The sequence below is a fragment of the Candoia aspera genome, chromosome 12 (assembly GCF_035149785.1).
Source record: "Candoia aspera isolate rCanAsp1 chromosome 12, rCanAsp1.hap2, whole genome shotgun sequence".
In the NCBI taxonomy this organism is placed as follows: Eukaryota; Metazoa; Chordata; class Lepidosauria; order Squamata; family Boidae; genus Candoia; species Candoia aspera.
In genome coordinates, this window is record NC_086164.1 from 18,968,983 (window position 1) to 18,987,340 (window position 18,358).

General features: G+C 44.9%; 1 protein-coding gene across 1 annotated transcript in view; it reads left to right on the forward strand.

Moving 5' to 3' along the window:
* Positions 1-17,643, forward strand: part of LOC134504540 (pre-mRNA 3'-end-processing factor FIP1-like) — a 42,156-nt gene extending 24,513 nt beyond the window's left edge. Inside the window, exons 7-15 of the mRNA XM_063313804.1 lie at positions 1,434-1,564; positions 2,439-2,563; positions 3,812-3,917; positions 5,500-5,668; positions 7,270-7,327; positions 9,163-9,218; positions 14,229-14,397; positions 14,971-15,129; positions 16,419-17,643. Coding sequence (XP_063169874.1) covers positions 1,434-1,564; positions 2,439-2,563; positions 3,812-3,917; positions 5,500-5,668; positions 7,270-7,327; positions 9,163-9,218; positions 14,229-14,397; positions 14,971-15,129; positions 16,419-16,551 — 1,106 coding nt within the window. The 3' untranslated portion in view covers positions 16,552-17,643. The remainder of the gene's footprint in view (positions 1-1,433; positions 1,565-2,438; positions 2,564-3,811; positions 3,918-5,499; positions 5,669-7,269; positions 7,328-9,162; positions 9,219-14,228; positions 14,398-14,970; positions 15,130-16,418) is intronic.
* The last annotated feature ends 715 nt before the right edge of the window (positions 17,644-18,358 follow it).

An 18,358-nucleotide genomic window follows, 5' to 3' on the forward strand; every position in this document is an offset into this window, starting at 1 on the left:
CATCTTTAGTACTTGTAGTATCTCAAATTGCTGTCAACATGCAGCAATATGTCTTAGAATCTGATATCAATACAACTCTGGTTAGTTGACCGAAGAATAGAAAACTCTTTCTCTTCCGTTACTATTTTAGTTTGGGTTAACCAAGAACAATTTGTAACCATGATTTGTGAACCTGCTTTGAATCCTAGTTACATTGAAAATGGATGCCATTCGGACATTCACCAACTTTCTTTGGGATTATTGCCACTAGCATGTGCCTGTGTCTTCACAGTCTAAATATATTTCTTCATCACAAATGTTCCCAGATTTCAGTTCTTTAAGGTAGAGAGCGAGGGACGCGGTGGCGCTGCGGGTTAAACCGCTGAGCTGCCGATCGGAAGGTCGGTGGTTCGAAACCGCGCGGCGGGGTGAGCTCCCGTTGTTAATCCCAGCTCCTGCACACCAAGCAGTTCGAAAACATGCAAATGTGAGTAGATTAATTGGTACCGCTTCGGCGGGAAGGTAACGGCGTTCCGTGAGTCATGCTGGCCACATGACCCGGAAGTGTCCTATGGACAACGCCGGCTCCAAGGCTTAGAAACGGAGATGAGCAGCGCCCCCTAGAGTCGGATTCGACTGGACTTTACGTCAAGGGAAACCTTTACCTTTACTAAGGTAGAGAGCATTCCAGATACTGTTCAACTGCTTTAGGCACTGTTTTTTTTCCCCTTAAAACTGCAAGTATGGAGAAATTTGGACCAATTTTTGGAGGAGCTTGAGAATTTTTAAGAGGTGAAACACTTGTGCACCTAAAGGACTTTTTTCGTCTCACAATCAACACTCTAAACAAAACGTGGTGCCAACATGATGGTCCCACCCACTCTTGAGGTCCTCTAGTTTGGGGGCCACAAAAAGCATGCTGGGCTTGCACATGGCCTCTAGACCATGAGTCATGCAGCTATGTCTGGTGGTAACAGATGGTGGAAGTTATCCTTCAGCAAACTCTGGGGTACACAAAATTTCCACTCCTGCAGTTACACTTAACTGTGGTAACAGCTGGCCCCAGTTTTAGTGAAGTATGACAGCAGAGATCATTTTTAAACATCTTTTAAATGCCCTGTGAATCGTCAAAAGACAGAGAGAGCCTACCCAGATGGGAGAATGAGGTGGAAATGTGAACGATACAACTCTTCTTGATTGTTCCCAGGATCATCTTTTATAATTCACCTTAACTAGGAGTCTAGTATGTCAGCATTTTCTTGCTGTTCTACTTTTCTTCCTGCAGATAACATTTGTTTGATTTCTGGTGGAAGAATTGCGAAAGAAGATTCTCTGCTGCAAAACGAAGTTGGTACAATCCACTTTTTCACTTCAGGATCCCCCATTTCTTTCTGGCAGAAGAGTTGACTTTCCCTGGAAGGTCCTCCCCATTATCCTTTTTCATTCCTTCCCAGGTGCTGACCTTTCCGATTATTTCAACTACGGATTCAACGAGGAAACGTGGAAAGCCTATTGTGAAAAACAGCGCCGGCTTCAACTTGGCTTGGAGCCTTCAGTCCCCGTCAGTACTGAAAATAAGATCACGGTAAAATGCAGAGCTTGGAAACCCGCGGCACAGACCAACTTGATCTGCTTGCTTTAATTGTTCTACTTCACATTGAATTTATCAACATGCATGATTTTGGAATGGTTGGGGGATATAATCCAAAATCCAGAGGCCACCAGAAGGCTATAATAACGTAACGCAGCAAAGATTTCAAGTGCAGCGAAGATGAAGTCACTTTCTGATCTCAGCATTTTGATTCTGCTCGGGCAGATGGATTCCCAAAAGGGAACAAGTTGCATCCAGCCTGTGGTCTAAACCAGTGTTTCTCAGCCTTGAGATGTGTGGATTTCAACTCCCAGAATCCCCAGCCAACTTCTGGGACTTGCAGTCCACACATCTCAAAGCATGCTAGTTGGGGAATTCTGGGAGTTGAAGTCCACGTATCTCAAGGCTGAGAAACACTGGGACAGACGACTGCCTCTTCAGCACTAGAGTGTACCATTTTAAAACTTCAGTAGGCCTTCTCTTTGCCTTCTGAAGAACAGTTGGCAAACGGGTGGGTGTAGAAGAAGGAGAAGGCTTTTCAGTCTGATAAAAATAGCCAGCATGTGAACACAGAAACTTTAGGAGTTACAGGTTAAGAATTAGATCCATCCGCAGCCCTTCTGTGATGGAATTTAACCCCTCTCCACTGCGAGATGCCTTATGATGGTGGGGTGATGGCTGGAGAAAAGAACCCTGTCGCCTGGAAAGTGGGGGGCTGAGAATGGTCGCTCTGCGCATTCAGAGTAGACCTCTTTAGTTCTGTCAGCAAAGAATTGATTATTTCAGTTGGAGGGTGGGGAAAAATGCCTTGAATTTAGAAAGTTATTGAAGCACTGCAATGCTGTCTTTTTTTTAAAAAAATGAAAAGGTTCAGCAAGGAAGAACAGGCAATGCAGAGAAGGAACCCGAGAACAACGTCATCAAAATGGATTTTAAAACGGATTTTGTCGCTCTTGTTGGCGGAAGGATAAAAGCCGGGCCTCCTCCGAACAGGTACTGAATGGACATCGACTTTTCCTGTTTTTTGTGGGTGCTTCTGCTTCTTGAGGGGTTTGACGCCTTTGTATCCTGGCTTCCTTGTTTCCAAGATTTTCGGCAGCTTAAATTACCCCATGGATAGTCTCAGGACACTGGACTCCTCCAATGAAGCTACCTTAAGCGCCCAAGCTCCCACGCAAGCTAGAAGTCTGGGAAGGGCAGGCCCACCCCATTGAGGGAAGGCTGATCTGGATGGTCACCTGGGGCAAGCTTAGTCAAGCTGTGGACAGGGCGGTGGCTGCTGCTGAACTGGAAGCTGATCGTCTGGTTTCCACTGATCACAATGCCTACCCCGTTTGGCCGACACGATGTAAATAAATGTAATAAACAAATACAATATAAATAGCAAAGGCTTGAAAGCAAAAGGGTAGGTCATCTTCCCCCCCAATATTGTTCATTCCCTGGAGCCTTGCAGAAAGCTGAGACTCTGAAGGAAGGGTCAGGGGCTTTGGGGCTGGTGACCATTTGGAAGTTTGAACGTGTGTAATGGGTAGGGGGGAAATGGCTGCCAGAGGAGACAGATGGCTGCCCCAGTAGGCGTGGCTAGTCCCCAAACACGAGTCAGAAGAGGAACTAGTCCCGTAGGAAACTCTCAGCTCAGACCTTTAGGAGGCCCGGAGGCACTGAAGTAAGTAAATATGATACGAGAATTATTTTTATATATTAAGTCAGGAAGGAAAAGGAGGCTGGTGGACACCAAGAAAGCTTGTGGGGGGGAGGGGTTGTTATTGGGTGCAAATCCAAGATAGCATGTTGCACGCCTCTGCACTAAATCTTCTGCACACTATGAACTTGTGAGCTCTACCCCAAGCAGTTCACCGCCAGGTGAACTTTGTGACCCTCCTGTCTCTAGCATAGTGTGTAATAATGCACCAAGGAGCAAGTTGCAGGTCAGTTTTTGAATGTTCTCGATAGCTCTCTGACTGTAAATTCTGCTTTGTGCAGCTTTATCCAGCAAATGCCCACAACATTCTGCAAAAGGAATTTGGAATTTGTTGGTGCACTGGAATTTAGGGCATTGTCAAATTACCGATGGGCTGCTGGTGTACAGTGTGTGATGGCCTGGTTGTTAGAACACTGGCGTTCAGCGTGTTACGGCATATGTTACTCCCAGCTCTGCGCTGTACCACAGGAAGCACAGTGTGGCCAAGATCAGCTGCTGGTACTGAAAGTGAGGAAGTGCTTGTCGTCTTTTTGAAACAGGAAGCTGGGTGGGACAATCGATGTGATTGGTGGACAGGCTGGCACCATCCGGAGGGTAGAGGGAAGGCGGCGTGACAAGCACGCGTCTGATGAAAATCCTATTCAGGTAAGAAATGAAAAGTGGACCTGAGGCCTTGCACACTCTTGACTTTCAGTCAGGATTGGGCATTTCCTGGTCTTTTTATGCAATGTTGGATTTTTATTTATTTATTTATTTATCACATTTTTATCACCGCCCATCTCCCCCACACGGGGGACCCTGGGCAGTTCACAATAAAAACAATTTAAAATTTCTATAAAATCATAAATACTACCAATAATCAGTCAGCATAAAATGCAATAAAATCCAAGCCACAGCGGATCTAATTCAAACCATAAGGGCATAAAACTGGTCCCCGCAGCACTAGGGAATCAGCCAGCCCCAAGAATGGCTCTTCCCCTCCCTATTCCAGGCATGATGGCAAAACCAGGTCTTCGGCTGTTTTCTGAAGTCCCGGAAGTTTTCTGAAGTCCATTTTATTCCACTTTAAAATGTTCCTCCTCTTTAAAACTATGTTGAATGGCATCTGAAGATCTGTCTCCATATGTTGTAAACAAAATCTACTTGTCTTGACTTAAGGAAAAAACCACGCTGAGACAAGGAATTAGTCTCTAGTGTTTATTATCTGCTCTAGTAGACAGAAAATCCTACCAAACTGAAGGAGCGTGGGAAACCCAGACATATAAACCCCAAAACTCAAGGCGGGTCTGCTCTGAGTTTCTTTGAATGATAGTTCAAAGCCTCTAAACTACGCATGCGTTTTTCCCCCTGGATAGGGGCCCCCTCCTGCTCACCATCAGTGCTCATGACATCCGACTTGGATATTTTTAATGACACCTGATTTGAGCTCTTTAGTGCTGTGAACGGTCTAATCATTCTTATTTCAGGGGGCCGCGGTGGCTCAGTGGTTAAGATGCTGAGTCAGAGGACCATTAAGGTCAGCAGCTCGAGACCTGAGAGCGCGAGCCAGGTGACAGAGTGAGCTCCCGTCAACTTGTCCCAGCTCCTGCTAACCTAGCAGTTCAAAAGCATGCAAATGCAAATAGATGAATAGGTACCACTTCGGTGGGAAAATAACAGGGACATGGAAGGCCCCCTCGGGTGTCCCCGGGCAATGGTGATGTCACTGGCAAATCCTTTCAATACAGAAACACCTTGGTAGGTGCTTCTGTATTGACACGGGAAAAAAAATTCTTATTTCAGCCCTGAAATGTTACTGGTTCTTCTTGAGATGTTCTGGTAGAAAGAGGCAGTCTTCATCCAAGGGCTGCTTGTATTCCCTGCTTCAAAAATATTCATTCTGCAACAAGGAAATCTGAGCTCTGTGATTGAAATAAATCAGGGAAATGAATGAATGGATAAGGACCTATGCAGGAGATCTGAAACCTTGGAAGTCTTCTTCAGTCACCACTGGCATTAGACATTCCAAGTGTCCTTCAGGGTTGGGTTTGACATGGCTGGGTTTACTTTTGAAGTTAAACTGCATTCCACATCCAGGACCTCATTCTTCCATTCTTCTTCATTCCCATGGTATTGTAACATTATGCAGCTGTGTGCATAGTATCATTGCCTCCTTTGGGAGTTGCTTTGACTACAATTATTTTCTTAAAACCTAACCTTCTTCTTCTTCTATGCTCCTTTTTAAAAGGTACTTGGAGACCATGGGAGCAAAACTCAGCCTGCTCAGCCTCCTCAGCAGCAGCCATTTGTGCCCCCGACAGGCCCACCTCCAGCATTGAGCGGACCTCCACCCCACTTTCTCCATCCTCCTCCGCCACCAGCAGTTGCTTCTGTCCCACCACCCCTGCATCCTCCAGGTAGGTGCCCTGCTGGTGCAGAAACACTCTTGCAAAAAACAGAACTATAACACAAAACCAGCTCGCTCTTTAAATACTATGAGTTTGTGAAGTCCTTGGTGCTCTCTGAGCTTGGTTGTTTTCTTGCAGATGTTTCATTGCCCAACTAGGCAACATCTTCATGAAACATCTGCAAGAAAACAACAAGGCTCAGAGGGCACCAAGGACTCCAGAGTTCAAACCTGAGCTACAAATATTCGCTTTGATTGGTACTATGAGTTTAACCAGAAGTTTGCTGTGGCAGACATTTGCAGGGAAGTTGCATTGGAGTTGAAATGGGAGATGTTCCTGCTTTTAAACTGCGTAAGAACTAGAATTATTTGCTCTTAGGAGAGCTCATCCCTCTGTTGCCACAGAGAAAATTGGAAAGAGGATGGCCCATGACAGGGTATCACGCAACAGGCAGCTTTGTCAATAGATTGCTCACATTGGGCTTAAAAGAGGAATTCTCCCTTAGGTCAAGCTCAGCTCCTGGTGTCTTCCTGGACATGTGTGGCATCAACACAGAAGTGGCTTGATGTTGTCTCCTTCCATTTCTTGTTGCTTGTATTTCCCTGGCTAGCCCACATCCCTAGTATTCCCTGGTGATCTCCCATCCAAGGACTAACCAGTTCAGATCTTTCTTAGCCTTTCTGAGATTGTCTCAGATCAGCTTGGTGCTGCCACCTAAGTGGGCATACAGGAACTTACTTCTCTTTACACAGTAAGGTGCCTCAGCCATATAACATCAGAGTTACTTTTCCAAGAAGTTCCGGTTTTGATTGAGATGCACGCATCCATACTTTTGTGATCTTAGTTAACTTTAATCTGGGCTGTAAATGTGACATTTGCAGTTCTTGTGTGTGCGCGCGCACAAATACGTATACGTGCAATGGTGTCATCACCAACGTTAATTTCATTGGAAGTAAAGAAAAGGATTCTTAGAAAAAAGGATTCTTCTTAGAAAAGGGTTGGGAAGCAATCTCCTCTCAATTTGAAACAGTATTTAAAGAAAGAGCAAGTTGCAGCAGTGTACGAACCTCCAGGTTCTGATTGTGTAGATAGTAGCTGCCTGCTCTCAGCCAGGTGAAGGGCTTGACCTAAAGGACTCTGAGCCATATTTGTCAGCCTCCTTGGACAGAGGCCTTATAGATCTTTGGCTGTCCGGACTAGACTTTGAAGCAACCCAAATGAAGTTGGTGGCTTGCCTCAAATGTTCCTGGCTTACCATGATTAGATCATTCTGATTTATTTTATGTGGATCGATCAGATGCTGCTTGTGGCATCCCATAAAGGCAGCAACCCCTGGCAGCCAGATCCACCCAACGCCTTTAATGCTATCCACGTGTCCAGCTTATCTCATGCTTATCCCATCTAGTATTATCAGTTGATGGAACTGGAGGGATGTGCAGCCTCATGGTATCTGGACATGGGCGTGTGAGTGATTCAATTACTGGAATAAGATTCAAGGGAGAAGATGGGGATTTTTTTCCCAACAGTCCCCAAAGATAAAGGGATTACCATATAATGGCAGTTTTGCTGCGGCCATCATATCTTTTAAAATTATTATTTTTTATTAACAGGGCTGTTTCCTCCTCCTCTCGCTCCACCACCGGCTCTCCTGATTCCAACACTTGATGGGTAAGTGGGAATTAGATGGGAACTATTGTTGCTGGTTCATGGCATTCACTCAGCTTGTGAATTCCCTCTAATATTATCCCTCCTTTGGCTGCAGGAGACAAGCCCTGTTGTCTTCGGGGTGATAGAATATTTTTGATTTGGAAGACCTTATTTGGGCATAGAAAAAAGCATATACTTCCTTGATCCCAAGATTAATATTAGTCATCTTTGCCAGCTTGTATGTCTACTGCATTTCTATGGTCTCCTGCCTTTCTTTCATAAGCTGTTGCATTGCAGACTCAGGGCGTGAGGTCTACTGAACTCCATTCCATTTAAAGGAATTTAAAGTTTAAAGTCTCGGTCTGTAGACCTCCCTCCCTCTGCAGTTGAGGGCAAAATGATGCAGAAGGGGGAGAGCAATTCTGTACCTTGTAGGGTTATAACGGATGAGCAAGCCTGACCAGAAAGCAAAATTAGAAGTCTGTAGTATCTGATAGTCACGCTGACAACAAAGGTCCACATAGTTAAAGCAATGGTATTCCCAGTAGTAACATATGGCTGCGAGAGCTGGACCATAAGGAAGGCTGAGAGAAGGAAAATCGATGCTTTGGAACTGTGGTGTTGGAGGAAAATTCTGAGACTGTCTTGGACTGCAGGAAGATCAAACCAGTCCATCCTCCAGGAAAAAAAGCCAGACTGCTCACTTGAGGGAATGATATTAAAGGCAAAACTGAAAAAGTTTGGCCACATAATGAGAAGACAGGACACACTGGAGAAGATGCTGATGCCGGGGAGAGTGGAAGGCAAAAGGAAGAGGGGCCGACCAAGGGCAAGATGGATGGATGATATTCTAGAGGTGACGGACTCGTCCCTGGGGGAGCTGGGGGTGGCGACGACTGACAGGAAGCTCTGGCATGGGCTGGTCCATGAAGTCACGAAGAGTCAGAAGCGACTGAACAGATAAACAACAAGTATCTGATAGGCCGTCTTCCTGTATTTTCCTCCTCTGACTGCAGCTGAACAGTCACAAGGTAGAATCTCAATGTTCTCCAGTTCATCAGATCAGTCCAGAGTTTCTCAACCTTGGCCCCTTGAAGATGTGTGGACTTCAACTCCCAGAATTCCCCAGCCAGCCATGCTGGCTGGGGAATTCTGGGAGTTTATTTATTTGTTACTCAAATTTAGCCATCGCCCATCTCCCCCAAAAGAGTTGAAGTCCACACATCTTCAAGGTTGAGAAACTCTGGTCTAGTTGCATATCCTGCAGGATCATTGGACTGATTCCTGGCCTCCAACATTGCTACTCAGAGAATGTAAGAGGACTCTGAGATTAAGAGCCATGACATTCTGAATCTGTGGCAACTGTTACTGCAAAACGTAGCGATCACTGGCTTAGATGGCTTTATAAGGAAATGACATGAATTTGTGAGAAAATGCCTACTTTTCAGTAGACTCTCATAAATGAGATGGCATTTTTGTCTGGAAGGTGTTTGGCCCTTCCAGTGACTGGGAAGCAGTCACAGGAGCGAAGGCAACTGCCACTGTGTTATGCTAATGAACTTCACACAAGCAACTGGTTTGGTTTGGTGAATACCAGGATGCTGCTAATGAGATTTCTCCTCTGGTTTGATCTGGCAGGGCTTCTAACTGTTCTTCAATATTTCAGTTGTTGAGTGCTTCTAGAGGTCATCTGAGAAATGGTTGGCTATGAGGAGCGTGTTGTTTATGGAGATAATCCAGTGAGGAAGTGGGGCTATCATTTTCCTTTGGGATTATTTTTTTCAGGCTAAATTAATGAGGGGGGATGAGATGTTGCTAAATCTTCTTGTGTATTTTCTCTCCCTCTCTCCCCAAAGCCAGCCTGCCAGCTACAGCAACCGGCAGCCACCTCCCTTTGGCTACAGTTCCACAGGTGAGCCCTTCAGAGGCCTTGCAGCAGATGGGTGGAGTGGATTAATGTGTTGCACAGCCCACGGTGGGTCACATGGATTTGCCAGTTCAGCTCTTGAGGGACAGCTCTGGACTCTTCTGTGATTGTCAGAACATTGGCTGGTCTTGGAAGTGATCTGCCACAAAACCCTGCTCTCTGCACACTATTTAGTACAGAATCCTGGAATGCTGGAGAATTCTGGCATTTCACTCAGGTTTCTTCACTCAGGGCATCACTCAAGTGCCATTCTTAAATTGGAGTTTTGTAATGATATTTATATCTGTGCTCTACCCTTAGCCACGATCTCTTCCCTCAATGTGTCACTGAATTCATTTGCAAGTATTTTCACCTTTCCATATACATCTTATTCTCATCACCTGCAAAAGACCTCCCCCCAAATTGTGTTCCAATGGATCACCATTTACTTTTCACTGTCCCTGACTGTTATTGTTAGAGAGCTGTTCTCACTGGCCTGTATCAGGAATGTGTGGAAATACACCCCTTCATTCAGGCTAAAACCATGTTTCTTTTCCTCTTATGGAACAGAGAGAGAGAAACATCCATGCAAAACAGTTGCAAGTTATTAACAGATCTGTGCACTTCTGTATGATTGATTTTCTGATCTCTTTTTTCTGTGGCCCCCTAGCACCCACATCTGCTTTCAGCTAGGGTCTTTTTGCAAAGCAGGGTGCAGATCCTTAATGTCACCTCAGTGACATTATTGATGTCATCTAAAGCAGCCTCTTATTTTAATCCTTGATGTTGTATCTGGAGTCAGCAGTGCAGCACTCCTTGGAGGTGTCCATGAAATCTCCTATTTAAATCCATTTGAAATCTCACAAGAGCTTGGGGGAGACTGTTGCAACCGCATGCAAAAACTACTTTTTTTCCAGTAAGGCCCCCCCGTTATTACACAAGGCTATGCAATGCAAACTGGAGAGGTTGCCATCTCCAGGTTTACAGACAGGATGACAGCCTCTTAAAGAGGAAACAGCCTTATAGAAGGGCTGGGGAGTCTCTGGAGAAGAAAGCGCCCATTTTAATCAGAGAAGGATATAGATCATCTCAGGTCTAGTGCCATCCAGATGTGCGGGACTGAAGCTATCATAGTCCCCTAGCTAGCATGTAGCCTGGGAAACGTGGGCTCATAATTTTCAGCCCTGGATTTTATTAGTAAGGATTCCTACAGATGTCTGCTGCTCAAGCTCAGCTCGGCAACCTCAGCAAAGTAATGTTACTCGCTCAATTTACCAGTTCCCGTTTCCTTGTCTATTCTAGAATTCTAAAAATCTAAATTCATTCTTAAATAAAAGTAGCTATTCCAGTTACTCACAAACATTTTTTTCAGCTTGAATTTAACGGAGTTCTACTGAATAGAGCTTTTCAGTATTGGATCTGTTACTAGCAAGATGTGCCAACAGAGTGGAACCTCCATCTTGGCTTAAATATCTCTAAAGTCAGAACCCATGGCGGTAACAAACGGGCAAACAGGCATATGGGAAAAGTTGCCATGAGGACTCCATGCCTTGTCAAGTAGTATCCTGTATGACACATTAATTACACTAACTGATTTACACAGATAGATAACCATGTCACCGCTGTTAAGTCTGTAATTCCCAAAGGAGGTATCCTGCAGTCATACTGAGATCTCCTTGGCCTTCGTCCTGAGGGACCTAGTGGGAATCAGTGATGTAATGGTATAGTGACCGCCTGGACAATGAGAAGTGTTAGTGTCCAGTGGGCTCCCTGTAGTATCGCTCAGCTCTTGTCCTGGATAGAATGAGAGGGGTCCAGGAAAGAAAGTTGCTTAACATTTGCCATAGCTGGAGCTATCATTAAATAGGATCTGTGGCACTCGGAGACCCTGAGACATTCTTTACACTCAAGTGACAGTTGGACTTGACAAGCCATCTCTTTAAGGGTCAGGTGGAAGTGAATGCTGCTTTGCCCACCACTGCAACGGTAGAAGGTTCAGCACATTAAGAGGACTTCTTTCCACATGAAGATGGTGAAGCTTTTACAGTGGTGTGATTTTCCTCGCTCTTTGGCTTAAGGAAGACACGCAGCTGATTCATTCATGACAGCTGGGACAGTCCAGGATAGAGCTGCTTATTTTAGTTGCTTTTCAGCTTTAAGGGTGCCAAAAACGTTAATGCTTGGGATTGTAAACATCCCCTTCATTTAGAACTAGGGACAAGGGCTGTGGGATAAAGGAGAAGATGCATTCCTCTGCTCCCCTTTTGTTTTGCCTACTTCTGAAGAAATCGGATTAACGGAGGCCTTACCCCTGACAACAACTTTCAATCTTCCTTTAGATGTATCCGACCCCACTCAATTGCCGTGCCTGGATCTTGATACAATAGTTTAAGAAGGATTCAGTCAAACTAGAATGGGTGCAGAGAAGGACTCAAAAGAATGATCAGGGGACTGAAAAGTTAGGTCTCGTGAGAAGGGATTGAGGGCATGTTTATCAGGAAAATTAGAGGATATATTACACTCTTCTCCATTAGGCTAGAGCTCAGGACAGAGTAATGGCCTAAAGGTACAGGAAGGCAGATTTTGGTTAGGTGTTACGACAAACTTCTGATCAATAAATTCTAAAGAGGCGATAGGTTCCCCTGTGCTGAATGTTTTCAGGTACTGCCTGGACGGCCATCTGTCAGGGGTGCTTTAATTTGCATTTCTGCCTGAACAGGGAGGGTCTGGCTATCTCCTTCCAGCTCTGTGGTTTGATACAGCTTAATGAGGGATAACAGACAAGCAAGAGGAGATAAGCAAGCTTCTTCAGCTTGTTTCAGTGGTTGGCCTGTTAATGGTGGCTCAGTGTCCTTTGTGCTTCTAGTGAACTATTGCATCTGGGCAAAAAGGTTCTTCCTTCTTGATGCCTCTGCTCTTCTTCAATGATGGTAGATGTTGCCCTTCTGTTAACCTTGCTGAAACAGATAGCAGTTAGATTAGCCTCAGAGCAGTTCTATGCTTAAGAGTGCAAGTTGATTGGAAGGGGGTTGTTTGTTTATTTAGAAGGCTTTTATGACCACCTATCATGCCCATGATAATCCTAGGCCGCTCACCACAACATTCCATAAAATCAGAATAAATCTAACCCACAAAGCCCCACAACAACAACATGTCCCAAGACTAACAAGAGTTGATCGTACCAGGAGCTCAGCTGCAGGAGCCTGACATAATGATCAATGCCTATAAGCAAGCTACGTGACGGGGTTCTGACTTTGGAACTAGGTAGCACCCATGCACCAGCAACACTAATCTTCACATCATAAAGTAGTTTATTTTTATTAGCCTTTGACTCAAATCCCTAGAGGCTGTGTTTAAACAGATGGGTTGAGCAAGACTATATCTGAATTCTAGCTGTGTGGATACGGTGATCATTTCGGCAATATAGATGGCTATCTCCCAGCCTGATCAGATGGGTCAGGGGCTTTAAATAAAGGAGTAACCCCTATTAAATCCCATTTGGTCATCTTTCACCTTTGATAGGCTCTTTCTTTCCTTTTTCTTTCTTTCTTTCTTGAGAAAACAGAATTGGGAATCGATGTTTCCCAGCCAGGGTTCTCCTTGGAGACTGCTTGACACTACAGCTGTGCAGGCTGTTGCTGCTGATAAATCACCTGATACGAATGGAAGGAGGGTACATTCAACATATTTGACAGTAATCATATGGTTATTGCTAATTTAGCTTTGGGACCCAAGTCAAGCTGCAGGCACTGTGTTTCCCTTAGGACGTTGGGTTCTAAATCTTCGCTCACCATTTATCATACTCAACTTCCTGTGCCCGTAACTTGAGGAGTGATTTCGAAAATAAGCAGGATTACCCCCTCCCTATATGAATAGAGCAGCATCCCTGATAGAATGGTGGTATAGCTATTGTTAAGATTGGTTTTTATTTGTTGGGAACTACTGGAAGCTTGGAAGAGATGGGATATAACCTTGAAAGAAGGGCTTGAGGTTTCTTTAAGTTCCTGAATGGGGAAGCAATTCAGTACCAACTTGTGTATTGTTTTCAATACTCGAGTACTGAATACTCTTCAGTGCTCTTTCCAATAATGTTCAAATGTTTTCAATACTCTTCACTCCCTCTGAAGTTACAAACAATTATCTCCTCATCCCATATCCCATCCCTTACTTATAGACGATCTATAAAGCATCATCTTTTCAGCCCTGGTGTCAGCAGAAAGTCTATAAAGTCCATAAAGGGTTGCTAGAAGTAACAACATACCATGTTTTAATCTTGATCAAATAAACCAACATTATATTCCTTGATTTTACTTCTAAAAGTCTCTTTAGTTCATTCGAATATTGTCATAGGATTTGATTACTTTAATTTCTTCTTTGTCCCATCATACAGAGTTTTTCAAGGCTTTAACAAGCCTCTTTTGTAAATACAGTAGGAAAACATTCCAATAGAAGAGAAAATCTGTAGCTCAGGGCTGAACTGTGGAGTCCTTGGTGCTCTCTGAGCCTGGTTGTTTGCTTGCGGATGTTTCGTTACCCGACTAGGTAACATCATCAGTGCTAGTGAGTGTGGAGTTTGCTCCCTGTTTATATATAGTAGCTTGCCCTGCCAGTGTTTTATTCCTTTGAAGATGCTGATTGTCTCATGTGTCAAAATACCCAGAATCATGGACCTCATCACCCTCTACCTCACTACCTACTTTCAGTTTGATGGACAAACTGATTCCTTGGTCTTTGCCGCAGTCGTTGGCTCCGCTTTCACAGAGCCGTCTTCAATTCGCCATACCTCCCCCAGAAGTCTTGCGTATTGTTTCTCTTCTAGCTAAGAAAAGTTCATGACGCTTACCAGGCATCATCTATAACAGAAGAACTAAAATTGTGTAAATCAGGTTATGATCAATAGAATCTTCCGTGGAGTTCGTGTCGCTAGCTCCATCACCTTGGTGAGGACATAGCATGTATCCACTACCATATGAGTGTCTCAGCCGGCTGATGAAAAGCTCTCCTGCTTCTCCACAGATTCAGGTTTCATCACCTACCCACCCATTTCTACGTCTCACACTCCCTGGGTGACCACAGTGGATAAGGCCTCCAGTGCTTCCGACAGCAGCCACTGGGAATACTCTGGCTCAAGGAGGGAGAGGGAAAGAGACCGTGACCGGACACCTACCACAAGTGAATACAACAAGTGAGTGTGGCTTCTGTCACAATACTAGTCATTGTACAGCTACATAATTCAAGTATGAAACGTGCTGGAGTCAAAGGTCCATAAACACCAATCATGTATTCACTGTATTCATTGTTCACTTTATACCCCATCTTCCTTTCTCGTCAACAGTCAAGGCAGCATGCACAAGATCTTGGCCTGTATTTCAAATACAAAATTAGCCCTTTCATGTTGTAAGACAAAATGTGACCTCTGTGTAGGAGGAGCTGTGAAGTTAGAGGTCACCGCTGCTAAGAGATAAAGTTAGTATAATTGTATATACAGAACTCAGCCTTTCTTGGCAGTGAAGCAGAAGTCATTTTGGCACGGTGTAATGTCAGATCCACAAAATAACGAAAGTAGAACTTCTCACTGCAATTTGGACCCTGAGATTCCTGTCCCCCCCAGCCAACCCTGGCACTGTATGGGCACGTCACAAATTTCTGTGCCCCTCCAGAAGACGGCGTTGCTGACCCCAAGGGTTGTCCCCTGTAAAATCAGTTTGAACACGGAGTAGCATTCCCATTCTTCTTCTCTACTTCATTCTTCTCTTAGTGATGATGAGAGGTACCGTTACTATAGCCGGGAACGCAATTACGATTTTGAGCGTGACTATCGCAGGAGTAGAGATCGCAGTCGTGAGCGCGAAGATCGTCACCGGGAGAGGCGGCACAGGGACAAAGAAGAGGGCAGCAAACATAAATCATCACGGCGGTAAGTCACTGCCCCTTCCTCGGCTACCTCCTGAAGCCAAGATCAGGCCAAAAATGCTTCAGTTCAGTGATGGCGGCAGTGGTGAACTGTGTTCTAAACTGAGCTTGAGTTAAGGAAAACAGACCTGCACTACAGGTAGTCCTCGCTTAATGACCACAGTTGGCCAGAATTTTGGTTGCTAAGCGAAGCAATCATTAAGCAAATCCAACCCAATTTTATGACCTTTTTTGCGGCAGCTGTTAAGCAATTCACTGCAGGCGTTAAGCAGACCATGTGGTTGTTAAGTGAATCACACGGTTCCCCATTGATTTTGCTTGCCAGAAGCTGGCTGAGAAGGTCGAAAACGGCGATCGTGTGACCTCGGGACGCTGCGACAGTCATAAATGCAAACCGGTTGCCAAACACCCAAATTGTGATCTCGTGACCGTAAACTAATGGTTGTTAAGTGAGGACTACCTGCAGTTAAAGCTTCTGGTCATTCAAAGAAAGTTCCCATATTGTGGCTATCTTTCAGTTAGTCTTGGAGTAAAGAGTTCTTCCTAAGGCTGGAGTCCCCACCAGATGGAACACCCTGGCCAGCACTGCCATGCAGGTGTAGCTGAAGAGGGCAGAGAAAATGACCTTGAAGGACAGGAGGAACAGCCACTACCAAGACAGGAGTTAGATTAGAGGGGCTTGAGTCCAGGCCAAGAAAGTAATGTGAGAAAGCCTCTCAGACAAGCCCCTTTCGAGTTCACATTAAGAGAAAGGGAGAAGCACACTCAGACTTGCAAGATTCTGTTACTCTCACTTTACGGTAAGGGTAGTCTTGACCTACATGGTTTTGGTTTCTTAGTCTGGTCTACCTTGTCAGGCTGACAGCAGCAGTGGTTGCAAGGATGTCTGTGCTACAACAGGTAACGAATTGGTACACCCTCACAGTGAAAATCTGCTGGTTGCTATTACCTCCTTCGGGATGATCAGGATTGGTCTTACCCAAGTATTTTCTTTAAGCTTGTCTGAATACTGGAAGCAGGCAGGAAAGATGGGCGAGGATGATTCAGCAGGTGATGCAAAATGTTATTAAGTAACGGCATCTATTTAATGTGTCTATTTAGTGGCGCGCTGCTTTCATAGACCGTAATATTTTTATCTTGTCCATCACACTGAGCTGCTGAATTCTAGTACCGGGAGAAATCTCTCGAGAAGCGTATCTTCTGATTTAGAGCTTGAAAAGCTCAACGCCAACGACCCTGCTGTACTTGTGTCATAAGGAGCTTAAACTGTTTGTCTTTCCTGACCCCCATCAGCAAGCAGCATGAAAGCGAAGAAGGGGAAAGCCACCGGCGACACAAGCACAAAAAGAACAAGCGCAACAAAGAGGAGAAGGAGGCCAGTGAGGACGGGGTCCCAGAAGGAAACGGACAGGATACCAAGGAGTAGCGACTCTGCGCGCCGCAGACAAGCGTGGTGCCTCTACCGCCGGCTTTTCCATTTTTGGCGATCTTCTCTTTCCTGGGGGAACAGCTGAGACGACGGGGGCCCAAACACGAACACGGGTTGCCGACATGAGAAGCCAAACTGCAGGACTTTGTGGGGAGGACTGAACCCAGCGAGCCTGGCACGGAGTTATTCTACATGCAGGCGAGCTCCATCGTGTCAGATCCTGTGGCTTCTGATGGGAGACCGCTTCAGGAGAAACGAATGCATTTAGAGACTAGGACAATACTTGGCAATTTGTTTCCTTTTTTAAGAAGTAGGACAGCAACAACAACACGGAACTGTTTCGTTAAAAGAAGGAGGAAGTGTTAGGTCGTCCTCACAGCCAGATAATCTGGCTTCTGTAAGCTAGTCCCATTTCTCCTTTGCCCATTACTTATGGCTATGAGCACTGAAGTCAAGAAAGCTTGGTGGAAAGTCGCACATCAGCCAGTGGAAAGCTCAACAGATAGGCCCCACGGAACGGCCAGTTTCTTTGCGAAGTCTGTTTCTATCTGGGCATCTGGAGCCTTCCAGATCAGAGAGTTTCATTATAACGAAGTTGAGTGGGCTTCGTCATGAAATGAATAGGGCCACCCTTTCAAAGTCTGCCTTAAGTGGTTTGACACTTACTGTGGCTATCGAGAGCCTCTTTTTTTTAACCAGACAAAAGTTAAAAGTTGACAGTTTATCCTTAAGTCACTGACTCACTTTTTACAACTCTTAAAACACTAAATGTAGACATACGATTCGTTGTTTCCTTTGGAAAAGAAAACATCAGATCCCCAAAGGTCATGATTCCTTCGTGCACATCCATCTTTACATTATCTTCCACCTGTGGGAACTGTTTCAAAACACTTCCTAAAAATCATTTCAAATTTATACTTTTTTTTGTATTGTAGTTATGCAAGTTTGAGTGTTTATATGGAACTAACAACCTTGGACACTTGAGCCAGGATACCCATTGTATTTTGATTTGTATGCTATGATGGTGCAGTGAATGGGTCAATAACAGAAAACATGTAGGAAAGAAGAAGAACTTTTTTTTTTGAAAATGACTGGTTTCTGCGTGGTTGTGACAACTAGAACACAGTCAGCACCACTTAATGCTGAATTTTACACTGCCAACTTAATTCGTAGAAGCTTGCTTGCTGTTTCCTTATATGAAAGTAGTGTGTGTGTCAGATGAAACAGACTAACAGCTTCTTCAGGAATGACAAAATATGCCCCCCAAGTCCATGTTCCACTTCCTAGACCATTGTTTATGTGTGGACTTCTACTCCTAGAATCCTTTGCAAAGGCCATGCTGGCTGGGGAATTCTGGGAGTTGAAATCTGTACATCTTTTAAGTTGCTGAGGTTGAGAAACACTGGTCTAGACCATGAGATCATGCTGTGTAGTTATGGAAATGATACTGCAGTGTAGCCAAAATAGGTTATAGGCTCTTAAAATGAGGTTAGGTAAAGGTAAAGGTTTCCCTTGAGGTAAAGTCCAGTCGTGTCCGACTCTAGGGGGCGGTGCTCATCTCCGTTTCAAAGCCTTGGAGCCGGCGTTGTCCATAGGACACTTCCGGGTCATGTGGCCAGTATGACTCACGGAACGCCGTTACCTTCCCGCCGAAGCGGTACCAATTAATCTACTCACATTTGCATGTTTTCGAACTGCTTGGTGTGCAGAAGCTGGGACGAGCAACGGGAGCTCACCCCGCCGCGCGGTTTCGAACCGCCGACCTTCCGATCGACAGCTCAGCGGTTTAACCCGCAGCGCCACC